The 18,297-nt window shown below is 33.5% G+C and overlaps 1 protein-coding gene across 2 annotated transcripts; it reads right to left on the bottom strand.

Annotated features, from left to right (window-relative positions):
• Window positions 1-1,108: 1,108 nt before the first annotated feature.
• Window positions 1,109-18,017, bottom strand: LOC115441322 (glutamic acid-rich protein). 2 transcript variants are annotated; one of them, XM_030166067.2, is made up of 12 exons: window positions 17,913-18,017; window positions 14,816-15,005; window positions 9,822-10,702; window positions 9,362-9,524; window positions 6,963-7,173; window positions 5,857-6,124; window positions 5,479-5,588; window positions 4,015-4,327; window positions 3,086-3,196; window positions 2,774-2,925; window positions 2,388-2,598; window positions 1,109-2,166 (listed from the first exon to the last, which is right to left on the bottom strand). In XM_030166067.2, the coding sequence occupies exons 2-12, from the start codon at window positions 14,997-14,999 to the stop codon at window positions 1,969-1,971; spliced, it is 2,802 nt and encodes a 933-aa protein (XP_030021927.1). In that variant the 5' UTR covers window positions 15,000-15,005; window positions 17,913-18,017; the 3' UTR covers window positions 1,109-1,968. The 2 variants fall into 2 exon arrangements, with proteins under 2 accessions (XP_030021927.1, XP_030021928.1); XM_030166068.2 differs by having other exon boundaries at window positions 17,874-18,004.
• Between the last annotated feature and the right edge of the window lie 280 nt (window positions 18,018-18,297).

Here is an 18,297-nt window from a genome sequence, read left to right as displayed (position 1 = left end):
ATATGTGATTCGCTAACGAATACAAATTTGATAATGACCTTATTAGTAAAAATTAAAAGGCAACAGAAAGTTCTAACAGATGGCGCTATTTGAAAATAAAATGTTGAGGTAAAATGTTATAGTTAAATTGTCATAGGTATGCATTTTTTTATTAATAAAGTGTTTTATGAATTCTAGAAATGGCATTGTATTAAAATAAATTCTTAAAACTAAATCAAATATTGCTTTCTACTAAGTTTCATTTCTTATTTTTTTATTTTTCATCATTACCTAGAGGCTTAGATAAAATATCAGACTATGATTATTAAATAAGCTATGTTCTAAATTTTTCTATTTATAACTTATTTGAATACAACAAAGATCTAATTTGAATTTGTAAAGAATTATAAGAAAACTCAGTATTACTCGAGCCCGCGTGAAAAGTCTTTCCTGTCTCAATATAAATCACTAGCAATTCATAGCGTTACCTGTACGATTTCAGCGCCATCTATTTAAGAAATCAGATTATTAAATTCCATTGTTTCCCGTGGACGCAAATTACCGTGATAAAAGGTACCCTATGTTTTTATAGAGTAGCTGTGTGCCAAATTTCATCCAAATCCAATCACCAGTTGTTTCTGTTTTTACATCTAACGAACGTCTAAAGGTAGATTTTTCGTGATGTGATGACCCCAGGGATGAACGGCAGCGTGGAAGGTAGGCCTCATGCTGCCATTGACGTTGAGAGCGTCTTTCGGTTTCGCGGGGGCTTCCAAGCAACTATAGAATTTGATTCTCTTGACAACTCGTAAAATATGTGACATAAAAAATATATCTCTTGATCGTGTTAATTTACGAGTTCGATTTTTGCACAGCTGAAAGAGACTGTAGACCAGAATATTTGATATAAATTTCAACTTCATAACTCTAGGAAAAGTGTCTTGAGAGACAGACGGACAGCAAAGTGATCTTAAAGGATTCCTTTTGAGGTACAGAATTCTAAAATTTATTAATAATAATTAAAGGTAGAGAACGAACACTAATTACGATTTATTATAAATTCTATTTACATAAAACCTTTAGCTCTAAATGTTTATTATATAGGAAATTAACGAAAGGAAGAAAGAAAAAGTTTGTGTAAAAGTTTATTGTGCTGTTTTGGTAATACAATTTAAATTAATTATTCGACTTACTTATTATTTACAAATCACATAATATATAATAAAATTAGTAGATAGCTACGATATTATCTTTTCGACAGATAAGCGATTGTGAATTAATTTATTTAAGTTTAGGGTCATTATTTTTGTACCTAGTTTTATGATATCAAGTTTACACAAAGAAACATTCAGTTTTAAGATGTAAAACTGGAAAATGCATCAAAGAAATCATTTTTCAGGTTATAAATAATGCGACGAACTATATGAGTAACATAAACAACTATCTGAATTTGAATCTATAATTACTATGTATTAAATTATCATATATTATCTTGGATTTATTTCTACTTTGCATAATTTGTGCATCTATGTATTTTAGTCGATTTTTATTATTGCGGCATTAAATAAGATTAAATAGGTATGCAACTACAAGTATTGTCAATAAAATTAGCAGTTATGTAAATAAAAAAAAGTAGAATTGACTCCCGAGTCATCGCATAAAGAATTTTGTTTGTTTGAAATAAACATGTTTTCATGAAAAAAATAAAGACTAGGTATTTATCAGATGCCCTTGCAATAGGGTAGTGGGAAAATTCGGGCCCGAGTTATAACATAGCGTTATCCTAATTAGTTTTGCTAACTATATTTTTCGCTCGAGTTCAATAAATCACCATTATTTTAAGTATTGAACGACACAATTAATTTATATTCCATGTTAAATATTAAATAACTTATTACGCGTAATGTCATGGCGTCATTATTCTAAAGTAGAAAAAGCTATCGAAAAAAGGATTTAATAAAGCTGAATGTTATAGCACGCCTTAGTTTATCATTCGAGGTCGTCGATGAGCGAATCTAGTTCCTTCTGTAATGTCATAGATTCTTCTCTCTGCTTGAGTACGTCGTCTTTCAACCTATCTACATTGGCCATAAGAAGCGCGTTGCCCTTCTTGAGTGCGTGCACTCTTGTTTCGTGCCTCTTGACTCGTTTTGTGAGGTTTTCTTTCTTGTTTGGCAGTGGAGCGTCCTGTAAGACATATTTTTTTTTATTTTTGTGTAGATAAGTTTTCATTTCGTCTTGTTATTGCAAATATTTTGAACCGATTTAAGTTCTTAAAATTTTAAATAATAAGCTAGGTAGGTATAACCAAACAACAAAATTTACTATCTACCACCATAAATTTAATTTATCAAAAATCAAAACCGCCTGAAATTATTTAATATAAATATAAATTTTATAGTACGTACCTCTGGTTCACTTTCGCTTTCTGTTTCGCTTTCAGTGTCCTGTTCTGTTTCCGTTTCAGATTCTTCTTCTTCCGACTCCGACTTCTTCTCCTCTTCAGATTCTTCCTCCTCTTCTTCCTCATCCTCATCATCCTCAGATCCGACTTCTTTCATCATAGCCGCCATTTTGTCTACTTCGCGTTTCAATTCTTTGTATTTTCGCTTCTCTTCCCTGAAATTAATTGTAATGATTTATTATTGTACTAAACAAATAGATAATTTTAAAGTTATGATGATACAGAGAGACTAAGCTACCATATATTAGAGATGATGTAGGTAATAAAAAAATTAAATTTGGAATATTGTATGGAGTTTTTCCACAACATAAACCAATTCATAATACTAACTTGAGCGCCGCCTGTTGATTTTTAAGCGCCATCTTGAAGCCCATTCTTTCTTTCTTCATGTGATCCTGTTTCTCTTTCAGATGTCGGATCTTATTCCTCATGTTGCGTACCTCCTTCTCCATTCGCTTCTGTTTCTTCTCTTCACTTTCCTCCTGTAATATTGTGTTTAAATTCTATTGTTTAGAATTTTAAGAAGGACAAAAAAAAATATTTTTGAACGGAAAATATAAGTGGCGAATTTCTTACTAGGTAATACATCGTAAAATTAAATATCCAAATTTATACCAGAAACCAAAAATTGGTACCATTTACCTCTTCTTCCTCGGATTCAGGTTCTTCTTCAAAACTGTCATCCTTGGTGACGGAAAGCTGTTTGATAGCGTGACTTGCGCGTCTCGAGCCTACGGCTGTTGGCATGATACCCTGTAAAAAATATTTAATAAGTTTATTAAAAATGATTGCATCCTAAATTATACGTATGCTATTCGTAATTTAAATCGTTTTTACCGTAATCTGTTTTTTTAACTATTTTCGTTTTGAGGGCGTGAGGTTGTCCTGTATATAAAACGATTTACATATCTTCCATCGATATTGATTATTGCTATTTTTTGATACGGGATGGAGTTAATTAAACCGAAGACGCGGTAGAGTTTTCATATTTCTGCTTTGCTTCAAATCTCAAGAAACTTTTTACAATATTAGTATATCTATTCTTAGTTTCAAAACATACCTCACCGTCCTCTGTGTTAGTAAAAGCGGCGTTAGTATTATTATTATTAGTGTCTGTAGCTTTTTTCTTGAGCTCCATTGCCTCTGAAGAGTTAGTGTCAATGTTTAACAACCTACATTGCTTCTCGAAATCGAGCTGCCTTTTTTGATAATATGATAATGGTTCCTCTGTCAGTGACAATTCTTCTAGCTTGTTCTGAAATTGTTAGTAACGCTTTAGCATTATCCTTTGAATGTGCAAAATAAAAAGTTTATTAATAAGCGAAGCTTGTTATGTTTTTCGTTAATTCAATCGAGAAAACAAAATAAGTAGTAGATTTTTGAAATATTTTCTTGATATTTATAACTATGGCCGAAGTTATAAAACTATTATTAATCAAAACAGTCATTGCGTACTCATTATATATTAAATAAGGGGCACTTTATTTTATAAGGTTGAACTATTTGTATTTCTGCATAAAACTTATATGCATTAAAAAATAGTATTATTATGAATTTTTAATTTCTCTTACCGACATAGCCTGTTCTAGTTTCTTTTCCAACTCGCTATTTTTTCGCTTAACTTCTTCTAACTCCGTTAATGCTGTATCCCTTTCTTCAGCAGCTTGTAAATATTGCTTCTCAAGGTTATCAGCAGTTTCCTTTGCTTTTTCAACTTCCATTTTCAAATTAGTTACCAACCTCTCGTCGTATGCGTCTGTAACTGATATAACTGTTTTGTGTTGTTCTTGTTTGATGATAGCTCTTTCTCGCGCCACTTCTGCTTCTAAATTTTGTATCCTTGTGAGGAGTCGTTTGATTTCACGCTCTTGTGCTTCTTTAGTTCTAGAATATTTTTTTTTATATTTATTAAGACGCTTCCGAAGCAATATTGTGTTACAAAGAACAAAACGTTTTATCAAAAAGCTTAAAGTTAGCTTGTAAATTTCTAACCTACTTATACATAATGATTTCTTATGTTTACGCGAATGTTAGACATTGAAATAAAAACTAAAAACTATTTAAACGGATTTTATCGCGTTTTTTTTTTATATTATTATTTTCTCCCGACGTTTCGAAGACTTTGCAGCCTTCATGGTCACGGGGGGGACTGAGGTGTTGTTCATCCGTAAAGTCAAAGTTACAATATCTACCTACATTTTTAAATATACAACTTTTAAAATTTTATCTGTTGACGGTCCGATCTACGCAGAATGAGCTCACAGTGTCTTGAGGTCTGGCAGCCGGTCTTTTGGGATCCGATTTAATTAAATGTAGAACAGGATCCCAGGCTTGTGCAAGCTTCCAACCATCTTCCCTATTGAAATTTGGGTGTTTTTTAATTTCAATAGCCTCGCGAATCATCCTAGGCAGGAATCGGTGTTCTTTGGCAAGGACAAACAAAAAGAAATATAGGGACCCGCGTAAAAGAACATATAGCTGACGTGAAACACCGACGCTCTACGAAGTCTGCAGTCGCTGAACATTCTGAAGGAGGCTCCAATCATTATTTGCGATTAGACAAGCCACAAATCCTTGCCAAAGAACACCGATTCCTGCCTAGGATGATTCGCGAGGCTATTGAAATTAAAAAACACCCAAATTTCAATAGGGAAGATGGTTGGAAGCTTGCACAAGCCTGGGATCCTGTTCTACATTTAATTAAATCGGATCCCAAAAGACCGGCTGCCAGACCTCAAGACACTGTGAGCTCATTCTGCGTAGATCGGACCGTCAACAGATAAAATTTTAAAAAGTTGTATATTTAAAAATGTAGGTAGATAGTGTAACTTTGACTTTACGGATGAACAACACCTCAGTCCCCCCCGTGACCATGAAGGCTGCAAAGTCTTCGAAACGTCGGGAGAAAATAATAATATAAAAAAAAACCGCGATAAAATCCGTTTAAATAGTTTTTAGTTTTTATTTCAACTACTTATACATAGTAAAGTCATCAGATATAGCTACATATTTTAAGATAGCGTTAATTTTCTTACCTTAATTCCATTGCCAATAGCTGTTTTGTAGACTGCAGATCATCTCTGACCTTATCAATATCGTCCATCTCATCGATTTCTTCTTCATCTGGAACTGGTGCGGGTACTCCCTGCAAAAATAATTTAAAAATAATTCCAATTAGTAAATTTGTCACTAGAGTTACACTAAATATTTATTTACTAATTGTTATAATATAAATTTCCCTTTTTGCCAAAATGAACATTCTACCTTTACAGTTTCAAATGCCCTTGTATTTCAATGTTAGATTACATATTGATACAATTCTCTAGTTTAGCTTTAGTCTAGTTAATGCCGGCGCTAGGAATATTTTTTTACATTAAACATTATATAATAATGTTTATAGAATAGACAATTACCTCCGCAACATTAGCACCCGACGGCGACGCTACTAAGTTAGCTTGAGACATCGACTTCTGTACTTGTTCCTCTATTGTCATCTGCCTCCTAAACTTCCTTAAGCCCTCGAGATTCGGCTTACTTCTATCATTTGTCTTTGTTTTCTTCAATTTCACACCTTTAGTAATCTCTCTGAGTAGCTCGTTATGAGAGTTCGGTTTTTCCGACTCGAATATAAATTGGTCCTTATTTTTGACAACTGCTGCTCTGGTGATGATGGGGCTTGATCTGTAAAATATAACGATGATTATTGTAGATACCACTTACAAAATTTGTTAATGTGAATTAATATGACGGCGGCTATAGCCTAGTTGGGTGTGGAACGGACTGTCGAGACGAATGTCCGCAGGGTCAAATCCCAAGGGCACACACCTCTGACTTTTCTAAAAAAAAAAAACATGTGTGTATTCTTTGTGAATTTATCGTTCGCTTTAACGGTGAAGGAAAACATAGTGAGGAAACCTGCACATCTGAGAAGTTCTCTATAAGAATTTCGAAGGTGTGTGAAGTCTACCAACCCGCACTAGGCCAGCGTGGTGGACTAAGGCCTAATCCCTTTCAGAAGTAGAGGAGGCCCGAGCTCAGCAGTGGGCAAGTATATAATACAGGGCTGATATTATTATTATTAATATAACGTAGTCGCGACATGTCAGATTGTTTCAAACTTTCAAACAACAGAGCACATTTTTATTTTTATCATTCACGTTAATTATTCCCGTTATTTATTGTTTTAATTTCAACTTTCGTTGACCTAAACTTTGCACCCCGCAAATATTACCGAAACTGCTAGAGACTAGGACAGGACGCATTTGCCAACAATTTGAATTTACGCAAAGTTAAACCGAATTATAATAAATTCAAAAATATAGTTTTTATTATATTTTAGTCGTGGTAGTCTTACATAATTGCAATTTACATGTAGAATCCTAAAAGGACAACTCTACCATGTCTCTAATATATATTATTATTAATTAATTAGATGTTTACAAAGAGATTTATTTTGCAGTATTTTTAGAGTCTATAAAATTGTATTATTCATTACAAAATTCGAAGAAACATAACTAACCTGTCGTTACATTCAACGTGTCTCAACTTTTTACCCTGTTCGACCTCCTTCATCATGTCGCTCCAATCCGGCCGTTTCCTTGGTCTGCTGCGAAGCTGCTCTATTCTTTTTAACTTCTCAGGGTCTATGGGCGCCTTTTTGAATTCAGGCGGCGGTGGTAACTTCGGTGGCATGGGAGGCGGCATTGGTGGTGGCGTTGGCTTCAGTAAGCCTGGTTTAGAAGTTAATAATTGGTAATTTACCAAACTTAAAATAACATTTTCTCAAAGAGTTGGGAATAAAAACTATAACATTAAGAATGTAATCTCGAAACGTGTTGTATTTCTGATAAAATTTTATAAATAAAGATTATTATTGTATCAAAAGAAATAATCTAGTAAGGATTATTTACTTTTAAAATCAACAAAATTATTCACATTTATGGCATCTTCCAGATAATCAAACAATGGACACGCTAGATCCTAAAACGAACCTTTAAAATGCGGCCCGTGCACATCCGTATCGTCTGTTTCAGCCATTGTTAGCACGCAAATACACAATTCAACACAATTCACTGAACACGGATTAAGTAGATTTCTAAGTTTCCGCACAGAATTCGATAGCACCAAGTTTGCATGTTAACTGAAGCATTGCGTTTGCACCTGATGCGCGCGCGCAATGCACGCGGAACAGTCTGGTACTATTTTGGATCGCATTTAGACCACAAACCAGACTAGTGCACAGGAGATCAAAAGGTAAAGATCATTAGACGAGCCACTTGAGAGGGACATGTTGCTTCCTATTGCAGTAAATATTCTGTGTCTAGTTATTTTAAACTTAGTATGCAAGTCAACGCGGATATAGAAATTATTGAGGTAAATATATATTATCGTAATATCAAATATTACAGATATTTAAATTTAAATACGTCTATAAATAATTTTATTTTATCATTTGATAAATTTTAAATGAAAGCACTTAAGTATATATTTTAAATGAAAGCATTGGAAGAAATTGATGGTAGTTTTTTTCATATTGATTGAAACGGAAACATAATTTGTCTTCAGCAATTTAAAAGCTAGATATATTATTTTTAAAGCAGTGCACGAAGATAATCAATACTCTGATAGCGTACCAGCGTATCTAAATGGGACTATACGAAAATACAATGGAAAAGTTTGCGTGTTTTGATAATGCTATTATAGCAGTCAGTGTTTATTTATGCTAGCTTTAAGAATTTTAAGACGTTGCCTTGCTTATTATTTTTAAACCATTTTAATACAGATATAAAATAGAAAATGAAAATGCTATGTAAAAATTGATCTATTCTTTTTTTCTATAATATTACGTCGCGCATTAAAACTGTATCATGGTATTTTTGGATACACTATTAATTCAGAAATGTCATTTTAAATAAAATATTAACAGCCCCGTGTACCTTGCAACTCTTGAGCAAGTAGCATCTTTAAATACATTTTGGACATTACATATCTTGAAAATTCTAATAAAGAACTCTGAGATATATGTATCTTTATATTTTGTTAGCTTCTACCGCGGAATATGCGATAATTAACTGTGAACATGCACATATCTTTCAGATGTCAACTGCGTGCACTAGTAAGGAACTTGATATCATTTTATATTTTCGCTCTCATAGCGGTCATTCATAATTTCAAAATAAAAGTTTAATCTTAAGCCATAGTTAATCGTGAAGATAATTAATCTCATTACGACCTGACATAGACGAGTGCCAAAATTGATTTGGATCGATATCCGCACTCATTCGTGTTGATAGGTGATTGGATGCGCAGTACAACGCAATCTAATTATATTCTAGGGCGAAAGTGCCACTATGTCAATGTTGATGTCAGTAATGATTAAAAGTAGGTACTGCCGAATCTTTAATTACCACTTGATTCATTGTATCGGTTTATAGTCTAAACAAAGAATGCAACGTCGATGCAAGGCCATCTGTTTCGTTTTATGTAATCTCAGTTTCACGTCAGCTGTGAATGTTTTGATGATTTAATGTTAAATAAAAAATCGCTACACGATCAGAATTCTTATAAAAACATCTTTTGATTTAATATAAATAATCTGACTGAAATAATACGTACGAGTTCAGTTAAACGTCCCAAAAGAGCGCTTCTCTTGGTTTTAAACGTAGAAAATATTGGCAACAGTGCTTTTAAGAAAGGCTTCATTGAAATTGTTTTTAGTGAATTGCCTTACTATGTAATACTAAAGCAATCCTTTACATATCATTATTAATCATGTCCCTCGTTGGCTCGTAATAATCATATTAGCCCAAGTAAAACGAATAATGAATTCTTTTCTGTGCTTATCTACAGCTGGAAATGCTTTTCATATTTTTAGCCAATGATATGAGTTATAAAAATAGTATAGATGTAGGTACTTACTTCTCAAACTTTCGTTCTTGGTCAACGTGTGTCCTTTAGGAATGTCATTTGCTAGAGTCTTGTCGATGTTCTCTTTAACGCGCTCGAGGAGTGGATCTCTCCATTTTTTTATCGACACCTCGTCTTTGGAAGGCTGTTTCTGTAGTGGTGGCTTTCTTAAAACCTGAAATAAGTCAATTACATAATATTAATCGACGGATGTAGTACCTCCACGGTTTCTGTAAAACTTTAATTAGTGGAAGTTCTTTGAAATGTGTATTATAATTATAAATAATAGTACATTTGATTAGTATCTACATATATCGACAAATCGCAATTTATAAGAATTTAAAATAAAATTTTTCTTTTTAGAAATATCGATACGAAGTACATATTTGATAAAACTAAACATAACAACAACAAAATGTCGCTTTATTATCGCCATCAAAAATATACATATAAATTAATAGTGTTTGTTTACCTTTGAAGGCGTTTTCTCCATGGGTGTAGGTGGCTTGGTAGCCATTTTTGATTCCTTATCTGCAGATTTGTTAACTTCTTCTTTTGAAGCAGCTTTTGTCACTGGTTTTTCCACCACTTTATTGGTGGGTTTATCAATGGTGGTAACTTTTGGCGCAGGCTTGTCGACTTCCGCTGTTTTAGTCAGTCTGTTTGTTGTTTTCTCTATCGAGGCAGTTTTGGAAGGCACTTTATTTGTTACTGGTTTTTCAATCTTTGTTGCGGGTTTTTCAATCTTTGTTACGGGCTTTTCAATTTTCATCGGAGGCTCTTCAACCTTTGCCACTGGCTTTTTTACTTCTAATATCTTTGGAGCTGGCTTTTCAGTTGGAATCGTTTTAGTCGACGGTTTATCAACTGAAATCGTTTTAGTTGCCGGTTTATCAACTGGGATTGTTTTGATCGCCGGTTTTAATTCTACTTTCTCCGGTGTTACTACTTTAGTAACCGCTTTTTCGGGTACATTAACTTTTACTGACGGTTTCGTATCTTTAACGACAACGGAACTTTTGTCATTTACCGGGATATTTGCTTTTTCAGTCCCATTTTTATCTTTCCTGTCGACAATAGTGACAGATTTTTCTTTGGCTTTATCGTCGATTGTCCTCACACTTCTCAATGCTGGTCTTTCAGACACTTTGTCATTGGAATATTTATCTTCTAATTTTGGTACCTTTTCCAGGGTTTTTAGGGCAGTTTTTGTAAATTTAGATTTTTCATCTGCAGCTTTGGAACTCTTATCCGCGAGTTTCGCCGCAGATGGTTTTATTAGTTTCTCTTCTACAGTTTCCGATACACCATTTTCTGATTTGTCTCTTATGGTAGATTGTTTTTTTAATACGGCTAAAACAAAGGAAATTTCTATACTATTTTATATGTTCATTGAGATACTATTACCCAGTTGGTATTATAAAAAGAGTCAAGACACTACCGAACGCTACATAATGTTGTATGAAACTGAAAATTATTTCGCTTTTTAGCTCAAGCTGCTTATTCATCATAAGAGTCATAGAAAGATTCTAGATTAGTCTCTAAATCGAATTTAGATTTTAAGAGCTATTCTAAAATAACTGCCTACGACATACTCTATAAATAAAATTTCTTAGTATAGAATTGGATTTACAACCCATTTTACGAACATAAAATAGCTCATGCCTGCATCCTCAAAGAGTATGTGATTTATGCACTATGCACAAATTTAACTAATGGACCTACGGTTTATCGAACTTGCTATATTAACCACAAATTCAAACAGAGACATCTTACGAGTCCTTTTCAATTCGAAAAACATTTATTTTTTAACTATCTAACGCAGAAATCGAACCCAGGACCTTATTTCTTCCACAACTTAGGTATCTATGCTGCAAAAAGTTTTATGGCGCGGTCTTAGTATGTTCCTTTCAATATTCTATTCGATGCAAATTAGTTTAATGTTACTAAGAACACTGGAATTGATGGAAGCACGTGTTTCGGCCCCGACGCTGTGCAGTTTGATGGCATTCACGTACGTAAATAAACATGGCGGCTGCCAAAATGGCCGACCTTCGCTATTTTAGCGCGATTACATGTCAAACTCCCTATTATCCGGCCAAGCAAATACGGAAAGTTTGTTGTTTTCAGGAACTTTTCAAGAACATTGTTGAGCATTTATTAAATTCATGAATTTGAAGAAATGTCCCTAAATCTTTTTAAATTTGGATACAATATAGATTTTTTAAAATTCATGTTGTTCAGAATATTAATATTAGTTATTTAGGTAAAATGTAACAACCGTTTAACAAAGGGATCTATAAGTTATTGATGGACACGTTGTTCACTTTATTAAAGTATTGAGATATTTATTATTATGGAATTAAAATATAAAATCCCTGACTGACACACTCAGAGTTTAATGAATCGGCATTATTTACGCCTAACCTCAATAGAGCTTTAATAACGATAATTCTCAGAGCGCGCCCCCGTTATCTCGCTGCCAAGTACCCATTATTTAATCACATTCATAGTCCCTAAGATTAGTATTAATTTTCATGATATATCATACTAATTCTTATAAATAAGTCAGCCACTAACCCCAACATCTTCGTTTATTTTGTAAAAAGTCTGTCCTCTCTATAAATATCGCGGTCGGCGTCGGGACAAAAATATCTTCGTAACAACTCCGACGTTCGACCACGTCACGGGATATAGCAAACGTTAAAACTACAAGCTCATTTCGCTTTTGTGATTGTACCAACGAAAATAATTACTTTGTTACGTATACATAATAATTTTGTTAAATAAAATAGACTACCTACGTTTATTATAAAATTTTATCGCCGCGACACGTTGGATCTACGGTATTCGTAATTCACGCAGGATATAAACTTGGCACCGCTGTTCTCTAAATTATTTAAACTTTAACTACTTTCACCTATTTTTATTATCCGCACTAATCGCGTCACGTGGTCGGAAACACAAATAGACGTTTGAAATTTGCCAAAAACTTACATCGTTTTGCGTACACATAAATATGGAAACACTATTTTGAGTCCTTAGTCCCTTGCACTGAAGCACAGCACGTGAATTTCGGCAGCAACAGTCGGCCGAAACGTTTACAACTGTTCCCGTAAGTGGGCACACTGACGTTACGCTCCAAACTCCAGACTAACAAACTTCTGAACGGTTTCAGAGAGTCAATTATTCAGAGCCCGTGTCCCCTGCCAAACTTTGTGGCAGGTGGTTGACGTCATCATATATGTATACATATTTCAACATCCACAAATATACAGTCACAAAATAAATAATATGCACAGTGAAATATTGCCTTCTTTCAGTGTAGGGTCGGGGAAAACGCGGTCGACGCTCTAGGCGTCCTATCGTCTTTTACTTCGGTAATGATTCAACCATATTTATATGTCTTTGATTGTCCTTTCTCCTACTTTTATCTAAAAATAGTTTGTGATTGAATTGTTATACGTTTTCACAGTTCCATCGTTTATCAAGAAGCGTATTTGTTTACATTGCCCATAATCAGCCATAAAGTCGAATCGATCGACATCTCATTTGTCGAAAGTCGACCTATGAGGAGTATTATTGAAATAAAACATAAAATGGCTTCATACATACATACATGCATGAGGTGTTAAAATCATTATCCTTCCTTGCTTCACCAAAGTCGGATTAAAGCCAAACCCAAAAGTTATGTGATGGAGCAATATGTGGAGTATATTGATTTTATTGTATATTCACAGGCTATTATTAGCCTGTGAATATACAATGTTAAGTCACATTAAGGGAAAACTATGATAATAAAGAAAATATAAAGTAACAAAGGAGATGAGTTCCATCAATCATTACGGTACGGCGGTATCCTACTTATTGTTATTACAAAATTTTGTTTAGGCATCTATGTTTGTAAGCGCAACACGCAAAAAGCGCTTAATCGCTAATTTTCATGTGGGAAACCTACTCTATTGAGCTTTTATTCCTGGACAAAACTTTCATAGAGGCGAATTTGCGTATAAAGCAAAACCATTCTTATTGCCTCTACTGAATAGTCTATACTTTCTCATTACAATTCCAAACCCGACACTTTTAATCTTCGCGTCAATATGTATACACGTTCAATACTCGTATCATAGATTTATATTAAAAAGAGGTATTGTCGAGAAGTATTATGGACGTCAGCATCTCATAGACTTCCATAAATTTACAACATATATTACGTGATTTTAACGGGAAGTGCTATGTCAGAAACGTCACTGGGTGGCCCCATTATCGCATCAAGGAGCCATCCTTGATGCGATAATGGGGGATAATCGATGCTCTACCTAAAAAGCAAGACTAAACGTATGTTCTTACAGTGTAGCATCGATACATTAAAACTTTTATCTATAATTTTTAAAATATCCGCCATAATAAAATATATTTTGTGAAGACCAAGCCAATTAACTAAAAATTGGGTTACAGTATTGGGTAGGATACAAATTAACAATGGACTCTATTAAATACATTTCCGTTGAGACACTTCATTGATAAGGTAATAATGCAACATGTATGCCATGTATGACAATATTTTGCTCGGAAGCATCTATTTTGCTATCTCTACAGCGCCCACATGACGGATGCGACACGCTGAAAGCGCCAGTTTTCGTGAAAATGTGTGTATTCAACATTTACGACACAGTAACATTATTTCGTCTGCAAAATTAGTTTCGTGTTTACCCGACTTTTTTATTCCTACGTCATTGCGTTCTACAACAGTTTTCATCATCGCATATATCTTTAATAGATATCACTATTTTTTACTTTTACGGCTCTGGGAAGTGATCCTTTAAGTTTTTAATTTCAGCGTTAGTTTATTTGAAGCCTGGAAAACTGTGACCGGTGAGATCCTGGGTACGATTATCGTGTCTGGAAATAATCTGAGATGGTAGGGCTCGACTGTATGTTATTATAATAAAATTGGATGCGTGCGTAGTATGACTGCCGCTCTAAGTTCTTAGGTTCGAATCCGAGATCGGGCAGTGGTACTGTGGTACAACCCAGTGGTTGTACCGTATAAGGCGATTACCCCCCAGTCCCTGTGCCTTCTTTTCCCCTTTGGGGTTAAAGAAGCTCTGTGTATTTTGTTCACTTATTTATTATGATAAAGTATTTTGAAGTTATAAACAGGATTTTATTTTTAGCTATAATAATAAAATAAAAACTGTTTAATTCTATAATAAACAACCTTGTATATTTGTACTTTTACTGAGCATAGTTATTCTACTCGACTACTACTGAACTAAACTAACGTGATAATTTATTGGCTAACAAAATAGACTCTACGCACCAACATCTTTATATATACCTTTTTAGGAAGACAACAAAAGCGTTTCAAGATAAGATTTTTAATATGAATGGTGAATAAAGTATAACAGAATACAATATTTATTTTTAAATTATAACGAATAGTTTTACATTGAGAATACTCACGTTTCAGAGGCTTAACAACAGGCGAGGCGTCATCAATACTCCCAGTCCTGGAGAGACTCTCCACTGGCTTTAGTTTCTTCTGGGTCCAGGCAGGGGGCGCCTCCGTGTCTTTCTCCTTCACCCACGGCGGCCTGAAGCTCTCCCGCCGCGGTGGAGCGATGTTGTTCAAGTTGCCGATTGGCATCGTGTTCTGTGATCGAAAGGATTGTCATAATGTGTATGTGTGGGGTGTATCTTTGTATAATGTATGGTATCAATGGATTTTATGATAGTTGTGTTCGTAAAGTGTAATTAAATGGAGAAATATATAAAAAGTATTTTAATAACTTAGTAGATATTTATAAGTACAAATGAATAAGTGAAAACATTTCTTTCTGTCACAGACAGTATTATAAATCTTGATTTAGGGTTTAATAAACCACTAATATAATATTTAATGCATGTCTAGTGTTATTCTAATCACGAATATGATTTACGAGATTATGTTCGGTTCCGCTGGATCGAGTTGGCATCGTTCATTCATTCAAACAAATTAGATATTTTTAACGTAGCCGCACTCCGCTAGACTTAAGAATACGTGCCTTCAATAATATACAATAATCAAGATTTCTTTATTTTATGTCACGTGGTAGGGATTCCATAGTTGTTGACTCATTAGCTATTATGGTTTTTATGTTTTTTAACATTGTATTTATAGATATTTTTATTGGGATTTTAAAACTCTGTTTAAATTAGAATAGACTTAGGTGAAAATGTAATTAATAAATGAAAACGTTCAGACACATAATATTGTGATATGTATTGCTACGAGATATATTTGGGGATTCCTATAACATACGATCGTATACCACTTAGAAAAGTTGGGGATAAGCAAAGCTACCTATGATTTTGTACATACCACTGAACCTTTATGTTGGAAAATTTCGTACAAACACGCGAAGCCGCGAGCAACTCTTAGTGTAATAAATATTTGTCTTGAAATCCTTTAAATCTTTGTCAGCGCTTAAATCATTAGACAGAAATGTTCACCTTATAATGTCACATTCACATTCAAATTACGATGACCCCCACGGTTATAATTGTGTTGTTGTTTTTTATTGCCTTAGTAGGTAAACGAGCAAGCGCTCCGCCTGATGGGAAGCAGCAACTGTCGCCCATGGACTCTGCAATGCCAAAGGAACAGCCCAGCCGTTGCCTACCGGGAGGTGGGCATTCTTTTTAAACCTCGTTTAAGGAAGAAGTCATAGGGATCGGGAAACACTGATGTAACAAGTTCATTCCAAAGTTTGATTTTGTTTTTTACTTCTCCCGTAAAATATATTATAAAGTAGTCATAAAACTGTCGAACGAAATGTTATTTGTTTACGTTAACATTTAAATCCAACTTTTATATTTCTAAAATTTTTGTTCGATGTTAATATCTTCAATATTTTCTATAATGAAGTCATTCACGTTTATGGAATTATCACAAAATGTATGCCAGCCATCGACAGAATTCATTGAATTCTCACTGCGTAAATAGTTCTATTATAATAAAAAATCAACGATTTGTAATAATATATTAGTGAGGCCTCCCTGTGACTATGAAGGCTGCAAATCGTCGGGAGAAACCTTTAGTATAAAAACCGCGATAAAACCCGAAAAATAGTTTTATTTCAATGTCTAACATTCGCATAAACATAATAAATCATAATACATTGTTATTTAAGTTTTGGTATTTCAAATTAAAAATAATTCTGCAGCGCAACGCATGCGTTTAAATTTGAACAAATGTTAAACTCTCTGCAAATCAAATCAACTATTAGAAAAAATTAACAATATTTCTAAGTTTCAAAATTGAATAATTAATATGTAAAGTTTAATTTGATAAATATATAAATTATTTCACCACTTGCACTCAATTTATATCATACTATAAAATAATCAAGAAACACGTATGTAAATAAGATAAAAAATTGCATAATCATGTTGTTTTCTCAAACCCCACTTTCAACAAATTCAAATGACAAAATTGAGGGTGAATAAACTGCGTACATAAAGTACATTAGATTAGCATAATAATTAGAACTCAGGAGAAACGTTTTAGTTGTTCGTAGTCGCATCTCGACTGCACTAAACGTACCATTTGGTAATTTATTTTATTGAGCCAAGAAAAAATTGGCGCGAATTCTTACAGTGCTATCAACTTATTTATATTGTTCTATAAACCAGTGAAAGTGGAATTGAATTGGCTTTATTGATAAAAAAATGTATGCTAATATATCATTGTGTGTAAATAAAAATATATAAACCAAAATGTAAGAAGATTTAAACAGTCATCTAAGACTATGTATTGAGGGAAAAAATATATTCAGGTTAATAAATGACAATTCCTAAGAGAGTAGGAAGTCAATTCCAATATCTTTGATTTAAATAATTAAAAAGTTATCTGCAATCAAGATACACAGTTAAATAATCAGATATGAATATCGTAAGATATATAAATATAATATTACGTGACTTAAACCGTTATTAAATTATCAATGTGCCAAAATTTCACTCATGCTTATGTTAAAATATGACGATACTTAGTTTCCTATATATGTAAGTAATATATACTACTTCATATAGGAAAGTAATGTATTAGCACGACTTCATATCCGAGCTAACGTCACATCCGGCAACAATTTGCATCGTAAATAAATATTAAAAACTGTTACACCATTGCCTCTTATTGAAGCATGTTTATTATTAGCTGTCATAGTATATTAGCTGTAATATATATTTAATGCTTTAAGACTTACAGATATTTATTCATATATATAAAGGCTAATCAAGTGGTATAGTATCATAAAGAAACTGTAAGTGGAGATGAAAATTACAAGGAACTAACATTTGTTTTATTCACGTTCTAAATGAATCTAAATTATCCTTTCTAGAATAGAATAGACTATAAAAAAGATGACAAAAAATAACTTTAACATCGCCAGTTAAATTACAATTTACACATTTAGTCATTTCGAATCTATTTCTGTTCTCCATATAGAACCATTTCGCTGGACATTGGACATTGTCTTACGTGTGGCTGTGTGTGTTATTCTTTTATCACTTTACGCACTTGGTACACGGTAACACGGATCAACTGTCCATAACTGGGCTCAGGACGTCGGGACGCGGGGCGTGGACCGCGCTTAGACTACGACTAGCGCAGGAATTTCGTTCGAACAATCCTCTGGAACTTATAAATAGGTGCGTCGAAACGTGCCGCGAAAATCTCAGATACAGCGATGTCTACCGTTATCTAGCCAATTAGCGCATTAAATGTCTTATAATATGCTTAATAATTTAATGTTTTATATATAATTTTATTGTAAAGGACATGCAAGGTAAAATTTTATAACCTAATTGAGTTTAGTGCAATGTGGCTAAAGATTTTTTTATATCAAGATATATCTGTTTATACATGACAACTATGAAAGTGTAAGTGTAACTTTATCATCTTG

The sequence above is a fragment of the Manduca sexta genome, chromosome 9 (assembly GCF_014839805.1).
Source record: "Manduca sexta isolate Smith_Timp_Sample1 chromosome 9, JHU_Msex_v1.0, whole genome shotgun sequence".
NCBI lineage: Eukaryota > Metazoa > Arthropoda > Insecta > Lepidoptera > Sphingidae > Manduca > Manduca sexta.
This window is presented reverse-complemented; position numbering and strand designations above follow the sequence as displayed.